Source organism: Passer domesticus, chromosome 4, assembly GCF_036417665.1.
Source record: "Passer domesticus isolate bPasDom1 chromosome 4, bPasDom1.hap1, whole genome shotgun sequence".
In the NCBI taxonomy this organism is placed as follows: Eukaryota; Metazoa; Chordata; class Aves; order Passeriformes; family Passeridae; genus Passer; species Passer domesticus.
The window spans coordinates 2,301,061-2,320,810 of NC_087477.1; the positions used below are offsets into that span (position 1 = coordinate 2,301,061).

General features: G+C 46.9%; 1 protein-coding gene across 1 annotated transcript in view; it reads right to left on the reverse strand.

Moving 5' to 3' along the window:
• Nucleotides 1-13,331: 13,331 nt before the first annotated feature.
• Nucleotides 13,332-19,750, reverse strand: part of LOC135298363 (hydrocephalus-inducing protein-like) — a 30,973-nt gene continuing 24,554 nt past the window's right edge. Inside the window, exons 5-9 of the mRNA XM_064415919.1 lie at nt 19,393-19,557; nt 18,423-18,514; nt 17,754-17,916; nt 16,234-16,460; nt 13,332-14,362 (exon numbers count right to left, since the gene is read on the reverse strand). Coding sequence (XP_064271989.1) covers nt 13,522-14,362; nt 16,234-16,460; nt 17,754-17,916; nt 18,423-18,514; nt 19,393-19,557 — 1,488 coding nt within the window. The 3' untranslated portion in view covers nt 13,332-13,521. The remainder of the gene's footprint in view (nt 14,363-16,233; nt 16,461-17,753; nt 17,917-18,422; nt 18,515-19,392; nt 19,558-19,750) is intronic.

Genomic DNA, 19,750 nt, shown 5'->3' on the forward strand with positions numbered 1-19,750 from the left:
GTGCTCTCACTACTGCACATGGACCAGAACTGCCTTTAGGGTTCTTCTTTTAAGGATGCCCCACCTAGTTCTAACAAAAGCAGCAGTCTCTTAACTTCGGGACACCAGTCCTTCCCAAATTTCACCCCCTGGGGCCGAGGGGCCTCATAAACAGAGATCTTCTTCTCTGAAGACAGAGGGCATCTCACACCCTCCTCAGCTGTCTCTGTTCTTGCCACTGCTTCACTGTACTCTCTTTGGCTTCAAGGCATTGCCTCCCCCTAAGTGCAGTTTCTGTGTCACAGGAAAAACATAGGTCTGTCCATGGCCATATAAGAAAGAGTCCAGCTCAAGGCAACTCTATTATTTCTTCACACTTAGGATTCTTCTCACCTCTTGTAACATTTCTCACTTGTACTCACTTTCATCACACTTGCCCACTGCTTCATCTCTCTCTCCTCATTCAGATGCAGGAGGATCAGTGTTTGTAAGGTTCTTATTCTACAAAGGGGTTAAAATTTTTGCCTCTGTCTGCCCAGAACTCCCACGGCTGCTGGGCACTTTTTTTGTGCCACATCCCTTACTTCTCCTTCTGGCCAGCTGTGCTGTCAGGCTGTGATATTGAATTTTAAGGCAGCACAGGCACTGGCTCTCTCTCTCTCCTGGGGAGTAGGGGGTGGCTCAATGCTTTTCAGGGCTGTTCCACTTTTTCATCTTACAAGGCCTTCACCTCCCCTCCTTTGCCTGAAGCTCCGGCCTACTTCACCCAGCCGCAAGGCTTCGCCTCCCCCACCCAGCCCTGGCTGGGTAGGGAAGGTCTGACTTGCTTCACGGACTGGGACCAAGAAAGTTCTCTTAGGAGTTCTCTGCTCTTTTCACCCCTGGTGTTCTCAAAGGCACTCCATACCTTCAGTGGCCAAGCTAAGTGCCAATATTCAAATCTAAGCACTGATTGCTTTAATCACAGCTTCCCAAAAAAACTCACTTCCTTCTTAACCTATGACAGACACATACTTTTACAATATGATATTTTCTTTCTGCGGGGTTCCTTGCAGAAAGGACAATAGACAGGGTATAAAGAGTGCATTCTAAAAACTCGATTTTTCCAATTAATTAAAATAGAGGCATTTAAAGATTTAACATGAATAATGGGAGTTAGGATTGTTTCTGTCATATTAACTTCTTGTAACTTTAGTTGAGAACTATTTACATTTTTGTATATATTAAAATTGAAAGAGATAATAACAGTCTGTAAAAACTAAATCAACATTAACCAACAAAATAATAGTACTGGTATTGAATAGCTTACATCACTTCAATTAATACTATTAAATCAAGTTACTCCTTTTTAATGAAGAGTGGGGATCTGTAAAAGGTTAATCAAACAAACATATATTCAAGGTGATCTAGAACTTGGTTAAACTTAAAATTATCTAAATACAACTGAAAATATATTTACCAGGAAGGAGGAATAAAAGGGGAAGTGTTATGATTTCTATAGAAAACTTGTACAGTTACATTAATTTGCTGTCTGGAGCAGGCTTGGTGCTGATTTCTCCTCTGCTGGCGGCACTTGGGAGCTCTAGGTGTCAAACTTTGTTGAATGCAGTTTGCCACAGCATGCTGGAGATGCCTGCCACTGCAATCCATGGCGGTGGTCACTGGTGCAGGCACAAATTCATTGAATATGAAGTTTCTTTGGGGAGTCCAGATGGCAATGGCTGCATTTAAAGGAGGCTCTCGACACTGGAACACATGTCCCAAACTGTCTGATGGATCAGCCTGGCTTTACAGGGGCTGTATGGTGCTGGTGGAGGCAACTAAGGGGGAGACCCTCTCAGGAGAGGGAGTGGAAGCCCTGATGTTGTATGTTGGGTAACTGTAGCAAGTTGTCTGGGGGTCCAGTAGGGGGGTTATGGGCGCCACCATTTTGGCGGAGTAAAAAAAAGAATGGTTTCCGGAGCGGGGTCTCTGGTTCCATCTTCCCTAGAAGAGGCGTGCCCTATGGTGGAATGGTCAGAGCCTCCAGAGGTGGTGCATTCGGGAGAAGAGGCAGAGCCAGAGGCGAGATCAGAGCCAGGAAGAGAAGGTGAAGAGCTGGAAAACAGTTTCAAGGTGGTGTGACCATTACCATCTTGAAAAGGAGGGTCTGGGATGGCATGGCCAACACTACTCAAGATCAGGGACTGGGGAGGGTATGGGAAAATAAGAGAGGGGCAGAATAAGGGGAGCTTCACAGAAGCTAGAAGGGGTTTTATGGGAGACGTGACCAAAGGCAGGAGGCCTCGATGTGCTGCATGATGGTGTAAGGTCTCTTGGATGGCAGAGGATATGGGCAGCAATTCAGGTGCCATAGTGAGTGTTCTTCACACAAACTAGGTCCCAAAAGTTGATGGTAAATATGGAGTCCTGCAGATGCACCAGGAAAAGTGTTGTAAAGCCACCAAACAATTCTTTTCAGATCCCATTTAGAAAACTCTGTCCCTTAAGAATCTAAAAATAAATTAAAATGTTTATAAATGTCCTGTTCTTCCTTTGTAATTATTGTTCCCATCTTTATCTTTGTCCCTGTAAACTTTCCCCCACGCAACACTAGGACTGGGGGTTCCTGCAATCTTGGCCTGAAAGCTCTTGGGGATGAGACCAGGGTCTTCTTTATAAAATTGTCCTAGCTTGACAGCACTTTAAAAAAAAAGACTTACGGGGCTGTTGGTCTTGACCCGGTCTCTGCTGCCTCTGATGCTCAGCTCTTCTCCTTTCTTACCAAGGGGAGCGTGTCTGGTACACTGGCAATCAATGATCATCAGGGCCTCAGGGCCCTTAGCATTGCTGCCTCACGTTGGGCACCACTTGTCGTGGTGGGTGGCTGTCTAGAGTACCTTCCCAAAGAAGTGTCTTGGAAAAGACTCCTCAGGAGCACAAGGCACGACTGCGCTCATGCAGGGTGATTTCTGCTCTTCTGAGATCCAGGCGACGCAGAAAGAGAGATGGGGTCTTTGTGTGGGGTTCCAAGGAGAGCCTTCATTGAGCTGCTTCTTCACGAAAGTCTGGGGACTAGGAGCCACTCAGGCAGGGAAAGCACAGCTTTATATAGGGTTCTTGAGGGGCGGGACAGTACACCAGGGCCAATGGGATGAGGGCACAGGGGTGGTGAGAGTGGGAAGGGCCAATGGGATACATTGAATCTGCATATCACAGCAAGGCATGCTGGAAGAAGCCTTTCTTCTCACCTTGACAAGAGTGGTTATTGCTTGAGGGGTTTTCCATCCAGGGGACAGTTGTAGACTTTTCCCTGTTGGCCCACTGGCCTTCACAACTCCACTACCTTTATTCATTAAAAAGGTTTCTCCCATGGCTTTTTTACAAAAGCGTAAAAACCATGAAAATGTAAGCAAAACAAAAAAAAATTACAATTAAAATCCACAAAATGTTTTTAACTACATGTCCTGAGTTGACTATATAATGCTTTTATCCCCAATCATCTTGTTCTGTTTATACCAAATAATAAGTTTTACACCTTTAAGACTCTCCCAGACAGTGAAGAGGGGAGGGAAGAAGCGCACAGTTTGTTTTCAGACTGCTCTCACTCCTCCACATTCCTGCTCCTGAACTGTGTTTTCTGCAGATGTACAAACAACCGGACAGAACTCCTTTTTACCCTTTTTTTTTTTTTTTTTACTTTTAGTTAGTTTTAGCTAGCTGAGGCAAAGAAGTTCCCTAGACTGTATTTTTTTTTTCCTTTTCTCTTAGACCGGTTCAAGCCTGCTCTAGACTGAACACCCAAAAGAACACCAACAGCTCCACCTGTGGACCCCTGGCCGTGCCTGGGCCGCGGCGTTTCCAGCACCAGAGAGACTGATCAAAGACTGAGTGAGCCGAGCGGCAACTCGGGGAAGGGACTGTTCTGAGTTTGCTTTTTTTTTTTGGAGGAGTGAGAAGTTTTATTGTTTAATATTGTTTGGGTTCCATTGTTTAATAAACAGGTTTCTTTCCATTTTTTCTCCAAAGAAATATTTTCTCCCGAACCAGTTAGAAAAAAGAAAGGCAATTGAATCTGCTTTTGTAGAGAAGCCCCTTTAAGAGTTATCTCCCAAACTTGCCCTAAACCAGGACAAATACAGGTAGTGGCGCCCAATGTAGGGCTTGAGAAAGTAGAAAAACCCCTTTATTGATCGCAGGTTGGTTATGCTTGCTGTGTAGTAAGTTAAAGTACCCAGTAGCCATGTTGTTTGAACTTGTAATGTCTCTTGGGGAGGCCTTTATGTGGCTCTGGTCTCTAGACCTTTTTGAGGTTTCAATACCTTTCTGGTCACTAAAATTATTGTCCCTATCATGTAGTTTTTGCAGTAAAAAGACACGGATTAGATTAGCTATTGTGCTGGCCTTGGTGATAATGATTTATAGGGCGTTTACAAAGATACTGGCGTCTGTTTACGATATGTGTGGTTTATGGTTTCTTTGTCCTACCCTGCATCCCAGTTCTAACAGTATGTTTTGAGAATTTATTAGTAATTACACCCAGCTAGTTAGAGGAGGAGCGGGGAATGAGGCTTTCCAGCCTTTCCTTTCCTTCTTCTCCTTTGAATCTGTTACAACACTTTTGGAGAATGTTCCGTTTCCCCTGAATGTTAAAGACACCATCTTTCTGGTATTTAATCTGGTAAGCTTCCTCTATATGGTCTGCAGCTTCTCTAGAATGAGGGCTGAGATGTCTAGAAGGGCTGATGAGACCCCTGACCCAGAAGTAGACCCACATGTGGAGAATCCTGAGTGGGGTGGAGAATGGGAAAATATGGGCCAAATCCTGAAAGAATTCTCTGACCCTATAGTCTGGGACTTTCCCCATGAACAAATTCAGAACCCAGCTACGGTGAAGAAATATCTGAAAGAGAAATATCATAATGACCCTAAGGAGAAAAAGATCATTGCAGTGAGCTAAGCCCTAGCATATGCTTATCACACACTGCTAGATACTGTAGGGCAGCAGACAGAAGAAAGAGGGCAGGGAGATACATCAAGAGCTATCGCAGTCACTCAGGCTGCAGCCAACACCCCAGGCTCAAAGCCAGCAGCTAAACCACATAGTGAGCCTAAGCCAGCAGTTAAACCAGACAATAAGCCTCAACCAATGGCTGTTGCTACTAGCACTAGAAGAGGGAAGTGCACAGACAAGACCGATCGACCAATGGATGATGATGATGATGAGGCAGGAGAAGGACCCTCAACATTTCCTGACATAAAATCAGGAGTCAAAGCAACTGCCACAAGATCAGAGGCCAATATTGAGTCCTTCTCCCTGAAGGACCTGCGTGGCCTAAGGAAGGATTACACCCGATGATCTGATGAATCCATAATTAGCTGGTTAGTCCGTTTTTGGGATGCTGCAAGCGAGGCTACAATTCTGGACGGCACAGAAGCGAGGCATTTGGGATCCCTGTCACATGATCCTGTCATCGACCAAGGCATGATGAGGGGGGCTAACCCTCACAGCCTCTGGGCACGGGTCTTGGACAGTGTAGCGCAAAGATACCTGTGTGCCGATGATCTCTACATGCAGCAAACACAGTGGAAGACCACAGAACAAGGGATTCAATGCCTGAGAGAAATGGCAGTGGCTGAGATTATCTTCTCAGATGACGTAACAACTAGGAATCCAGACTTGGTACCATGCACATCTGTGATGTGGCGAAAACTGGTAGGACTTGGGCCACATGAATATGCTTCTGCTCTAGCTATCATGAAGCGGGATGACAGGGATGAGACCGTGCTTGACATGGCAAAGAAGCTCCGAGCTTATGCAGATGCTGTACATGGCCCAACACATGCCAGAATCGCAGCAGTGGAAACACGTCTGCAGAGATTAGAGGATAAGATAGAGGAGAATCATAAGAAGCTCAGAGAGGAGATTAAAGAAGACCTTCTCCAAATCTCAGCAGTACAGATCAAAAGTTCTGGTACCCAACGCAGACGTTCCCCAGATAGAGAGAGAAAGTACACCCCACCAGCTGAGCTGTGGTTTTTCCTGCGCGATTATAAAAAAAACTTGAGGCTGTGGGATGGAAAATCCACCGCTGCTCTGGCCCGAAAGGTGCATGAATTGAAAGAAGACAGAGCTCAGAGAAGAAGTTCCACCACAAGAAAAGCAACTCCAGTTGCCCGTAGCCGAACTGCCAGGTATAATAATGATGATGACATGTCCGATCCCCTTGAAGGAACCTCTAAGATATATGCCCAAGAAAAGAAAGATAACCAAGCTTAGAAGAGCCCTGCCTCTAACCAGGTAGAGGCTAAGGAAAATCGTGTTTTCTGGACAGTGTAGATTCGTTAGCCTGGCACATCAGAACCACAAGAGTATAAAGCTTTAGTCCACACTAGTGCACAGTGTACCTTAATTCCATCAAGACATGTAAGGACAGAATCCGTTTCTATCGCTGGTGTAACAGGGAGATCACAAGACTTCACTTTAGTAGAAGCTGATGTGAGCTTGACTAGAAATGAGTAGAAGAAACATCCTATTGTGACTGGCCCAGAAGCCCCATGTATTTTGGGCATAAATTATCTCCGAAGTAGGTATTTCAAAGACCCAAAAAGACTGAAGTAGGCATTTAAGATAGTAGCTGTAGTGACAGAGGGCGTCCAGCAATTGAATACCTTGCCTAGACTATCTGAGAATCCATCTACAATAGAGCCTCTGAAGAGAAAAGAGCAACAGATACCGATTGCCACTTCCACAGTGCATCGTCGACAGTATAAAACCACTCAAGATGCTGTGATTCTCATCCACAAGATGATCTGAAAGCTGGAGAGCCAAGGGGTAGTCAGCAAAACCCACTCACCCTTCAACAGCCCCATCTGGCCTGTGCGTAAATCTGAAGGAGAATGGAGACTGACGGTTGACTACCGTGCATTGAATGAAGTGACTCCACCACTGAGCGCTGCTGTGCCAGACATATTAGAGCTCCAGTATGAGCTTGAGTCCAAGGCAGCGAAGTGGTATGCCACTATTGATATTGCCAATGCATTTTTCTCCATTCCGCTGGCAGCAGAATGCAGGCCTCAGTTTGCCTTCACCTAGAGAGGTGTGCAGTACACTTGGAACCGGCTGCCCCAAGGGTGGAAGCACCGTCCTACCATCTGCCATGGACTGATCCAGAGTACACTAGAAAAGGGTGAAGCTCCAGAACATCTGCAATATATTGATGACATCATTGTATGGGGGAAGACAGCAGCAGAAGTGTTTGAGAAAGGACAAAAAATCATCCAGATTCTCTTAAAAGCTGGCTTTGCCATCAAAGTCAAGGGACCTGCTCAAGAAATCCAGTTTCTGGGAGTGAAGTGGCAAGACGGACGGCGTCAGATTCCCACTGATGTCATCAACAAGATAACAGCAATGTCTCCACCATCCAACAAGAAGGAAACACAAGCTTTCCTGGGTGCCATAGGTTTTTGGAGAATGCACATTCCTGAGTACAGTCAGATCGTGAGCCCTCTCTATCTAGTCACCCGTAAGAAGAACACTTTCCACTGGGGCCCTGAACAGCAGCAAGCCTTCGTCCAGATTAAGCAGGAGATCGCTCATGCAGTAGCCCTTAGCCCAGTCAAGACAAAACCAGATGTGAAAAATATGCTCTACTCTGCAGCCAGGAACCATGGTTTGTCCTGGAACCTGTGGCAGAAGGTGCCTAGGGAGACTCGAGGCCAACCACTAAGATTTTGGAGTCGAAGCTACAGAGGATCTGAAGCCAACAATACTCCAACAAAAAAAGAATTTTTAGCAGCCTATGAAGGAGTCCAAGCTGCCTCAAAAGTAATAAGCACTGAAGCACAACTCCTCCTGGCACCCCGACTACCAGTACTGGGGTGGATGTTCAAAGCAAAGGTTCCCTCTACCCACCATACCACCAGTGCAACATGGAGCAAGTGGATTGCTCTCATAACACAGCGTGCCCGTATTGGAAAGCTGAACAACCCTGGGATTCTGGAAATAATTACAAACTAGCCAGAAGGTAAAAACTTCAGTCTCACTGATGAAGAAGAACAAGAAGTGACACGTGCTGAAAAAGCTCCACCATATAACCAATTGCCAGTGGAAGAAACACAATATGCTCTTTTTACTGATAGTTCCTGTCTCATGGTAAGAATGAATCAGAAGTAGAAAGCAGCCGTATGGAGCCCCACACAACAAGTTGCAGAGACAACTGAAAGAAAAAGTAGATCAGACCAACTTGCTGAACTCAAAGCTGTTCAACTGGCCTTAGACATTGCTGAAAGAGAAAGGTGGCCAAAGCTCTACCTCTACACTAATTCATAGATAGTAGCCAGTGCTCTGTGGGGATGGCTGGAGAGGTGGAAAGAGGCTAATTGGCAGCGTAGAGGAAAACCAATTTGGGCTGCTGAAGAGTGGAAAGACATCGCTACCAGGGTAGGGAGGCTACCTGTGAAGGTCCGCCATGTAGATGCCCATGTGCCCAAGAGTAGAGCCAATGAGGAGCACCAAAACAATGAGCAGGTAGACCAGGCTGCAAAGATAGGGGTGTCCAAGATAGAGCTAGATTGGGAGCACAAGGGAGAGTTATTCCTAGCTCGATGGGCCCATGATGCCTCAGGTCATCAGGGTAGAGATGCCACCTATAAGTGGGCACGAGACCGAGGGGTGGATTTAGCCACGGACAGTATTTCTCAGGTTATCCACGACTGTGAGACGTGTGCTGCCATCAAACAGGCCAAGAGGGTGAAACCCCTATGGTATGGTGGGCGGTGGTCCAAGTACAAGTATGGGGAGGCCTGGCAGATTGACTACATCACACTGCCCCAGACACGCCAAGGCAAGCGCTACGTGCTCACAATGGTAGAGGCCACCGCGGGATGGTTGGAGACCTATCCTGTGCCTCATGCTACTGCCCGTAACACCATCCTGGGCCTTGAAAAGCAAGTCCTGTGGAGACATGGTACCCCTGAGAGGATTGAGTCAGACAACGGGACTCATTTCAAGAACAGCCTTATCAGCACCTGGGCCAGAGAACATGGCATTGAGTGGGTGTACCATATCCCCTACCATGCACCAGCTGCGGGAAAAGTAGAAAGGTACAATGGGCTGCTAAAAAGCACCTTAAAAGCCTTAGGTGGGGGATCTTTCAAAAATTGGGAGCAGCATCTGGCAAAGGCCACCTGGTTAGTTAATACCCGAGGCTCTACTAGCCGAGTGGGCCCTGCCCAATCCGAGCCTTTGCACAGAGTAGATGGAGACAAAGTCCCAGTGGTACATGTCAGGGGTTTGTCAGGGAAGACAGTCTGGATCAATCCTGCCTTGAGTACAGACAAACCCATTCGCGGGGTTGTTTTTGCTCAGGGACCAGGCTGCACATGGTGGATAATGCAAAAAGATGGAAGAACACAATGTGTACCTCAGGGAGATCTGATTGTTGGGTGAGAACCATGTATAAATATCACTGTTTGCTGAATGTTGCCACCATTGTCTGTGTATAGCTGTATATTAGATGTATAATGTATGTGTTTGTAGAGTTAGAATATATATATTAGTTTTAGTAGTAAGGTGACGATATGGGGATAAGGGGTGGAATGTCCTGGGTTGACTATATGATGCTTTTATCCCCAATCGTCTTGTTCTGTTTATACTGAATAATAAGTTTTACACCTTTAAGACTCTCTTCCAGACAGTGAGGAGGGGAGGGAAGAAGCGCGCAGTTTGTTTTCAGACTGCTCTCACTCCTCCACATTCCTGCTCCTGGACTGTGTTGTCTGCGGATGGACAGACAGCCGGACAGAGCTCCTTTTTTCCCTTTTTCTTGCTTTTAGTTAGTTTTAGCTAGCTGAGGCAAAGAAGTTCTCTGCATTGTGATTTTTTTTACCTTTTTTCTTGGACCTGTTCAAGCCTGCTCTGGACTGAACACCCAGAAGAGCACCGGCAGCTCCACCTGTGGCCCCCCTGGCTGGGCCTGGGCCGCGGCGTTTCCAGCACCAGAGACTGATCAGAGACTGAGTGAGCCGAGCTGCAACCAGGGGAGGGGACTGTTCTGAGTTTGCTTTCTTTGGAGCAGTGAGAAGTTTTATTGTTAATATTGTTTGGTTTCTATTGTTTAATAAACAGGTTTCTTTCCACTTTTCTCCAAGGAGATATTTTCTCCCGAACCGGTTGGAGGGGGGGAGGGGCAATTGAATCTGCTTTTGTAGAGAAGCCCCTTTGGGGGTTATCTCCCAAACTTGCCCTAAACCAGGACATGGCCGCAGGGCCCTGCTGGGAGATGGAAAATGGGATGATTGGCTCTGGCAATTAAGGGATGAATATTGTGTGAATATTGAGAGAAGCTTTATTGGTGTACAGTTATGTTATTGCAGTTTAGATGTCCTCTGTTCTCCTCATAGTTTCCCTGTGGGCAGCGCCTTCCCTCTCCCCTGTGGGTGGCACAGGCCCCGCTCCGGCCCAGAGCTGTGTTTGTGTGCCTTGAAAACGTGGTGCTCTAGGGTTTTTAAAAGTTTATTTTAGTTTCTGACTAAATTCTGATTGTTTTATGTAGTTTTACAGTTACTGGAGAGATTGAAAAGCGGTAAATGCAGCACCTTATTACCTATCAAATTTTAACATGGTCTGATCTCTTTAACAAGAACGCTAACACATTTGCCATATAAAATGATGCCAGATACTGTCACTAAAAGCTGTTGGGTTGTTCAGAAATATGCTAAATTGCACATTATTATATTTATTTTCCATTAACCCTGGACTTTAAAAAGTCTTATTGAATTTCTGTTTCCATGGAATTTGCAGTTACCATGGGTTTTTCTCATAACTGATTTACTTATAATTCTAATATGCTTGTTACAACTTTAATGCTTCCAGCAGACCATCATGCTGTTATTTCACTTATGCCTTATTCACCTTTAAGTTGTCTCTTAATAACCTTAGACTGAGTTACATCATGTCATATCTATAACTTTTAAGGATGTTCATTTGAATTCTGTTAAATTAAGGCCCAAAATTTTAATGCTCAGTTTCATTCTGTTAAATTGAATAAGGCTAAGTTTTATTAAGTAAATTTTGGTAGATTTTATTTCTGTCAAGTTTCAGTTTTACTTAGTTTGAACAATGTTCTTTTCCAGCTTTTTATGGATCCAGTTATGTTTGGAATTAATAGTAATTAAATTTGAGTTCTCTTGAGTGTGCTTTTTGTTCTACTAAGGTGATAATGAAATTATGTTTATTAATTTGAAATCCTTTTAGGGCTGGGTTTTATTGAGTTCATCTTGTTAAGCTCTATTGATGTCGAAAGGAATTTATATCAGGTTTGAGTGTTATTTAATCTGAGGTATCATAAATTTTATGAGTGAGCTGTTCAGTGTTTCCTTTGTTGCATTTTTTGTGTCATAAATACATTCATGTTTGTATTCCTGTTTTTATAGCCAGCTTTTCATATGTTTTACCATCTTTTGGTGTAATTATCTACAAGACACGTGTCATTTCAGGATCCTTCTTTTGTTCTCTAGCTGCTCATGTATCTCTTAGACCAGACTACCCCTCTGGCTGGGCTCTGCACTGGGGCTCCATGGTTTGACCCAGTGCTGCCTCATGATTTTCAAGTATTTTTCATAGTTCCAGGAAATGATATCTCAGCTTTGTCAGAAGTCTTCTCTAAACTGATGGTATTGTGACATCTACTCTAAGCAATCAGATGCAGTCCCAATTGTTATTACAGAACCACTCCAACAGTTGGCTGTGTTTAAAGCATCTCCATGCTGAGGAAATTCTGGAGGAGACAGCTATTGGATGGTCCATCAGTCTTTCACCCCTAGACCTTTACTCCTAAGTGCTATTCTTAGGAGCCTTGTTTAAAATTACATTTATGGAATTCTCTCCCACTTAGGGCTTGGGTGGTGGCCAGGCCTTAGCTCTGCCTGGACAGGAAATTGCCAACAGACCCAGATGTTTTCTGCATCAAAACTAGATTTGAGTTGCTTTGACTTTGCAATTTGACTGTCTGTACATGACAGTTGAACTATTTTTAAAGGGAGCTTGGGAATTATTATCTGGAAATAATTATCCAAGTCCCCACTGAATCGAGATTTGTCAGCTGTTTGCAGACTCTGGGATGATGGTACATTATTTCAGAGATTTCTATTTATTTCATTCCACCTATGTTGTTAGTTTTCTCTGCTATTAGAAATATTCCTGATCGTTGTATCCAAATTATTCCTAATTGCTCTTTCTTGTCCACTACATGTATTATTTTGCTACGATGTTTCTTTATACTCATAACAAAAGACATGCATCTCATTCTTATTAAAAAAAAAAAAAGAAAGAAAAATTAATGCCTTAAGAACATTCAAATAATGCAATATGTACATGAGAAATTTGGACGACTAATCATTTTGAATCATGCAATATTTACATTAGAAACTTGGAAAAAAGATCATCCTATCTAAATCCCAATGGAGTGTCCCACAGGGAAGCCTAACTGATTCATTAACTTCAGGAGAAGAGATGCCTGTGTTTTATCACCAACAGCTCAAAGCAGTCACCTGTTCATTCCATCAGATACTGATCAGCTCTGAAGAAATGAGGCCCAGTGGAAAGAGAAATAACCTCATCCCCTTGCAGCCTTTGTGGCCAGAACAGGAACAGGAGTAGGACTGCCAAGACACAGCTGTGCCTGGAAACTGACAGAGGCAATTGGCCAACAAAAGCCTCATGGCATCATCATGGGACAGTGCTCCTCCCAACCTTCTTCAGTCCTTCCCTGTTCCAGCTCCAGGAGGACATTCAGTGATGTCCAAGATCAACATTTCCAGCTAATGGACCTTCTCCTACTTCTCAGCTAATTGGAAACAATGGTCATTTCTTTCCATTTCCCTAAGAGACATTGGACATTATTCTTTTGTTTGCTCATGCTGCAAAACCCTGTGTCAATGACTTGACAGAATTGGGTAAGTTTTGTTGATTGTAATTGGTCTTTTATGTATCTTACCCCGTATCTAACAGATAACCAGTGATACCCTTCATGAGATCATACCCTCCCAAGAGTGAGCTGTTTCAACATCAGAACATAGGAGCCTTTTTTAAATGAACAAAAAGGGGGAGATGTCAGAGACAGGTAGAATAATGATAAAAGAAAGGCCTTATGAAACCAGGCCTTGTTCTGCTATATTAACAGCTGGCCTGTCATCTCTTCTAAGTGCAGCTAAGCAGTCACAAGTTCCCATGTGAAGTTATTTTGAGAATGAGACTTGGTGAACAATCTGATCTGAGGGTGAAAAACAAATGCACCTGCAAGAACAAGGGATTTGTCCCATGAGAATCAGTGAAGAGAATAGGTAACAATACAAACAATACAACAGAGAGATTTGATGCACAAGTAAAATATATTTTATTATCCAACAGAATAACTGGCATAACTAATAATAAGAAATCTATTAACTAACTAAAGTGGCACATTAGGTTTGTCAAACTGTATAAAATAAGTTGTGTGAATAAAATCAAGAGTTCTTCTCCAGCTCAGCTGGGTTCTCTGGGATTTTGGTTCCTCCCTTCTTTCAGGCTTTGGCTTCCCCCTTCTTTGGGGCTTTGGGTTCCTTCTTCTTTGGGGCTTTGGTCTCTCTCTTCTCTGGCACTTTGGCTTCCCCCTTCTTTGGGGCTTTGGGTTCCTTCTTTTTTGGTGCCTTGGTTTCCTTCTCTGGGATTTTGACTTCCTTCCTCTCTGGGCATTTGGTTTCCTTCTTTTCTGGAGGTTTGCTTCTCTTCTCTGGAGATTTGGTTTCCTTCTTTAGGATTTTCAATTCCTTCCTCTCTGGTGCTTTGCTTTCCTTCCTCTCTGGAATTTTGATTTCCCTCTTTTCTAGAGGTTTGTATTTCTTTTCTGGTAGTTTGTTTTCAATCTTCTCTGGAGCTTTGGTTTCCTTCTTCTCCGGGAATTTGGATTCGCTCTTTTCTGGAGGTTTGTATTTCTTTTCTGGGAGTTTGTTTTCAATCTTCTCTGGAGCTTTGGTTTCCTTCTTCTCTGGGAATTTAATTTCCTTCTTCTCTAATAATGCTTTGGTGTCCTTCTTCTCTGGGGCCTTGCTTTCCTTCCTCTCTGGGAATTTGGTTTCCTTCTTTTCTGGATGTTTGTTTTTCTTTTCTGGGAGTTTGGTTTCTATCTTGTCTGGGGCTTTGGTTTCCATCCGCTCTGAGATTTTGGTGTCCTTCTTCTCTGGGGCCTTGCTTTCCTTCTTCTCTGGGGGTTTGGTTTTCCCCTTCTCTGCTTTTGGAGGTTCCTTCCCCACAGAGACACCCTTCTTTTCTTTCTTCTGCTTCTCTTTCTCCTTCTGCCTCTCTTCCTCCACCAAGGCTTTTGTCTCCTCCTCAAGCTTTGGAGCCGGCCGCTTCAGCTCCCTTCTGCAGACAAAACAGAAAACATGGCTGAGAGTCACCACCAGAACCTTGGGCTCACTCGTCCTGGCTGGCCCTGCACTTCATTCCTTGACCCTGAGGCCAGGCAGAAGCGCCAGACCATTTCCATGAATTCTCCTCAACCCACAGAGGTTGGGAACATCCCAAGGGAGGGCAGTGGTGGAAGGGCACCTCCAGGACCAGCCAAGCCTGAGCCTTGCCATCAGAAGGGCTTGACTGTGCAAGCTCCCTCTCCAGGCACAGCCAGACACCTCCAGCCCACTGACAAAGGCTGATCCACCAGCTCTCTGCGCTGTGCCTGAAAACGCCCTTTGTCTCTTGACTTCCCAGTTTCAAGCAGAGCACAGAGTGCCAACATCTGCTGATCTCTCCTGCAATTCTTACTCAGCTCATTCAGCCCCCTTCTCCCTGGGCACAGCTGAAGCAGGATTTCAATGAGTTCGGATTTCAGCTGAGGCTTAGAAGCAATTCACATTGATCAGGATGTCAGTTAGACAGGCAGACCATAGGTTAATGATGATGAGATGCTTCAGCCAGAGCTGATTGTTATATTGTTTACCATGATGAGCTTCTTGATAGAAGGAAGCGGAGTAAGTGAACTGTTAGAAGAACACCTTGAAACCAGTAGAACAATGGTTAGCACCTGGGCTTGATGTCAATCAGTCACTAAGCAGGGGACCTTGGATGGTGCCAGAGGGTCACAGAGACCTGATGAAGACATTGCTGACTTCATTCCTTAAGACCACTGGCCCAATTCGAGACCACCGACCCAATTCCAGAGAAGAATTGTGCAGGTGTGAAGGACTAATGACCTCATTTTAATACAGAGCCGGGAGGGAAGGTGCTGGGGTTGTGCACATGTATTGTGTGTAAGATCCTGGGAAATAAAGAGAGGGCAAAGAACCTTGTACAGCGCGGTCACGCCTTGTAGGGACGACTCTGGTGCCGCCCACCGGGGTTAATAAACATACCACTTTCTAACTTCAATGAGTTAGAGAGTCTCTGTCCGTGAGCCTCGGTTTTAACAACTGATAGCCTGATCCTAAATGAGAATAATCCCATCAGTCAAAAAGGAAAGGCTGCAGGAACTGCTCTCCTGCAAGACAGGCTCTTGTCAGCCAGATTTCCTGCTGGAAGCCAGCTGTGACCAAGCCAGCTGCTGCTGTCTGCCATGGAAACCATCTGAAGCAGCCTCGTCCCTCTCCTCCCCATGAAACCAACTTCAGCCTGGCCTGAAGGAAGTCCTGATGCACAGGCTTGCTTTAAGCAGCCTCCACTCCCAGCTCACACTTTGCCTGTGTGTCCTGAGCTGGGCTGCCCTGCTGGAGCAGAGCTTCTCCTGTGCTTGCCCACTGCTGCAGCTGAAGGGGAGCCCCAAGGACAGGAGCTTTTATGGCTGCTGCCCCACCATCAGGAGAACCCTGGCAGATCAGCACTGCAAGGACTTCATCTGTGGCAGCACCAGCACCCAAACCAAGGTTTGGTCTGTGCCCCACGCCTGCCCACACCACAATCCCACTGTTTTGGTGAAGAAGGGAGATGCTGAAGAAGATGCAACTCAACACCATGGAGCTAAAGACACCTCTAGAGGCAGTGCCAAGGCAGGGCCAGAGCCCAGCTCCCTGCAGGCAGCATCTGAGCCAGGAGGGCTCACCACTAAACTAGAGAAGAAGATGCTCTGTCCCAACAGAAGAAGGTGCTTCCTCTCTTGGGAGCCAGGGAGCCAAGAGTGGCCATCCCTGTGCTGCTTCTGGCCTTTGCTATGCAGCACCTCTGAGCTCAGAGTCCTTGGAGCAGGGAAGCCCTGCAGGGACAGTAAGCCATGGAGAGCAGGAACCCATGGCAGGCTTACTCACCTCTCCCTGAGAGGTGCCCCAGAGCCACAGTTGATCTCCTGGGGGCTCGGGGAGCAGCTGGCACGTGAGGCCTCCCCGGGCACCAGCACCTCGGAGCTGGGGCCTCCCTCCACGTGGCACAGCGCCGTGGCACTGGAGATGCTGTTGAGGTGGCCAGAGAAGGGCAAGGAGACCTGCTGGCTCTCTCCTGGCTGCAGCACACCTGACACTGGCAGGATACTGGAAGCCTGCATGGAAGACAGGAGAGATGGAGGTGTTGAGCATGGAAATGGATGCAGAAGAGCAGCTTGGAGCAAAGTGCAGCTGCAGCCAGAGGGGCCTATTCCCCAAACACTGCCAGAATCACCCTGATCTCATCCTGCATCCATGCCACTGACCAGTGCAGGGACCATGGGGAAAATCTCCTCCCATCCTCACGGGTCAATGCATTCATGAGTACATGACATGAAAGTGAACTGGGATGTCTCCTGGCACTAGAAATTCTCTCTGATGCACAACTTGCCTTGAAAAAGTTTCAAAACTTACTGCTTTTAGAAAAGGAGGAGACTCAGAGTAAGAGCTCTTGGAGCTGAGCAAAGGACTCCCAGCCCAGCTCATCTGACTCCTGAGGCTCTGCCCCTCTCTCTCTGATTTAAATGCTGCTCCCTCAAGGTGCTACAGCAAAAGCTCCTGCAAAACCTTCCTCTGGACCACCTGAGGAGTTGCAGGGGGAGCAGTGCCCTCCATAGGTGCTGCACAGCGTCCTTGGGCAGCCCCACAACGTGTCCTGCACGGCCTCTCCAACACCCAGCTGCTCCAGCAGCACTTTGTGCTGGGCCTGCAGGGATGGGAGGCCCCTCTGTGGCCAATGCTCAGGGCCACCAGTGGCACTGGCAGCTCCAGCCCTGCTTGCCACACTGACAGTGTGCAAGGGAGACAGATTCCCTCTTCCCTTCTCCGCTTCCAGGGCAGGGTGCGGTGCGTCCACGCAACACCTGAATCCCTCCAGGCCTGCTGGGAGGTGAGGGTTTGCAGGAGCTTGTGGTGGCACCTGAAAAACAAGCCATTCTCTATGCCTGCAGGAAGAGACAGCCACTTTGCCAAGTCCCAGTTTGTAAGACAGCTTCAGGGCCAGCAGTGCAAGAGCAGCTCTCGGGTGACAGCAGAGAGCTGCAAACAGGGAGTCTGGCTGGGCTGGGAAGAGGGCACATGGAGATCAGGACTCATCCCAGCTTGCTCTGCCAAGGAAGCTGCAGCTCTTCCCATCATGATGCAGATGAAAGCCTCATCTTGCATTGGGAAGGCAACAAGGCAAAAAATGCCACACTCAACACAGGCCTGTAGGATCTGAGTGAGCTTCTCCAAGGAAAACTCTCCTATTTCTCCCTCCCGCTCCCCCATGTCCAGCCACTGGCCCTGCTGCCCAGCCACTGTCAGGGCACAGGACAGCAGGGCAGCAAAAAGGGAGCTCAGCAGGAGCATGACTTGCTGGTGGCAGGCTGGGGAGGCAGCACAAGCAGTAGGTGTACAAGAAAATCTACCTCTGGTCCTGAACACTGGGTCAAATCCTGCTCTTCAGTCAGGGCTGTGGCTGCCTCCTGCTTTCCAGCCTTGAAGTGCCTCCATCGAGACGCTGGGCAATGCAAACATGTTCTCATCTCCTTTGGTGGATGGGGAGTGAATTGAGGTGGGTGAAGCTCATCTCTGGAAAAGAAGATAACTGTGAACAGGGACCTGCAGTGGGAGGGAGGGACACCTGCACCAGCAGCTCCTGCTCAGGATGCAGCCCCTGGCTGGCTGCTGGCACCTTGAACTGAGAAATGCTTTGATCCAGCCCTTCCCAATCCAGGCTGGAGCAGGTCTGCTCTAAAGGCAGCCCAGGGATGACACTGAGCTGCTGCAGCAGCTGCAACTGCTTGCACTGAGGAACTGCAGAGGACAGGGATGAACACCCTGTGGGCATGCAGAAAGCACAGTGGGAGAGGAAAAGACAGAGAAGGCAAGCAAAAAGGGCAGATTTGAGACATCCAGGGGCAGACCCAGGCAGTGACAGCCAGCACAGCCCCCCCAGGGCCCAACAGCAGAAACTCTGCAGCTCCACCAGGTATTTATCAGGAATGTTTCCCTGACACTGCTGGGGGCTTGGCTGACATTTTCCAACACTCCCAGGGGACTCAGGTGGCATTCCCCATGCATCCAGACATACATACATGGGCTGTAGTGCTGGGATCCTGCCAGACTCCATCAGCCTTGGGCTTGGGGAGGTTTCTGCCAGCCGTCCAGAGCTCCATAACTGTTTTCTCTGTCCCAGGAAGCAGGCAAGAAACATTTTTAAAAAAAGCCCAAAGCAAACCACAACAGGGAAACCTAAAAATCCTTAAACAGCTCAACCCTGCTCTAGTTATTTCTTTACGGACAGCTACCACTCTCCAGCTGAAATGCTGGGCTTTTGGAGAAAAAATAAAAAGATAGTTACATGTTCACCTCCAAATTTAAAAGGATCAAGGTAAGAGAATCTTTCAAACTACAAAGGATTGCCCCAAAGGTAAAAGCTTTGCAAGAAATCTCTAGTTCAGACCAGGCTGACAGTTAAACAACTGGTTCCTCTGGTGGGGAGAAGCCCTCCTCTTTAAGGTAAGCAGTCTGAGAGTTGAAAGCAACTGTTCTGTCAAACCTCAGGCTCCCTGGCACAGCCTGCCTTGCCTGTCCTTCCTCTTCACTGATTTACATGCAGTGCCACAATGGCCCAGGTTCAGATGTTTGGTGCCATTCAGGGAATTTGGCATTGTCATTTCCTTATGTTTTAATGTAAGTTTCAATCCCTGCAACCACTCTTCAAATGCCAGCTTTCCTTTCGTTGACAGAAAGCTCAAGGTTCCCAGAAGTCTTCTGACATCCCCTTTTGTGCTCAGAGGGATGCCATTTCCAAACAGATGTTTCCAAAGTTAACAGCATTTTCAAGAGTAATGCACTAAAGTGGCCCTGGATTCCAGCTCAGACCAGCGACATTCTGTGCCAGACACTGAGATTACCACCCGTGAGGCACGAGCTGTTGGTGCCACCCATCCCTCCTGGCCTTCTCCACAGCAGCCTGTGCCTGTTTTCCCCAGCAGAATCCCCGTGCCCTTTGCAGCCTGCCAGGAGCAGCTGCACAGAGGCACACATCTCCCCTGCACGCACCAGTGGGTTTCTCTCATCCCCGAACACGCCGATGAGAACATTGGTGCGATGCGTGCCCAGCGCCTGCACTTCCACCAGCACTGGGATCTCTGCAGTGCTGTGAGGCTGGACAATCCCACAGGGCTTGGGGCTGGAGTAGAGCACAGCAGCGTCCTCCTTGCATTTCTGCAAGAGACACGATGAAATGCAGCTTCAGAGGCACCTCTGAAGGAACTTTACACTCCCTAACATCCACCGCAACAGCAACTGACACACGTGTTTAAAAATGCCCAGGACAAAGGTAAAAGGCACAAACAAGATGCAAGAATTGTAGGCTTAGCATTCCCAGGTCATCCTGCAAGGAGGCTGCTAGCACAGG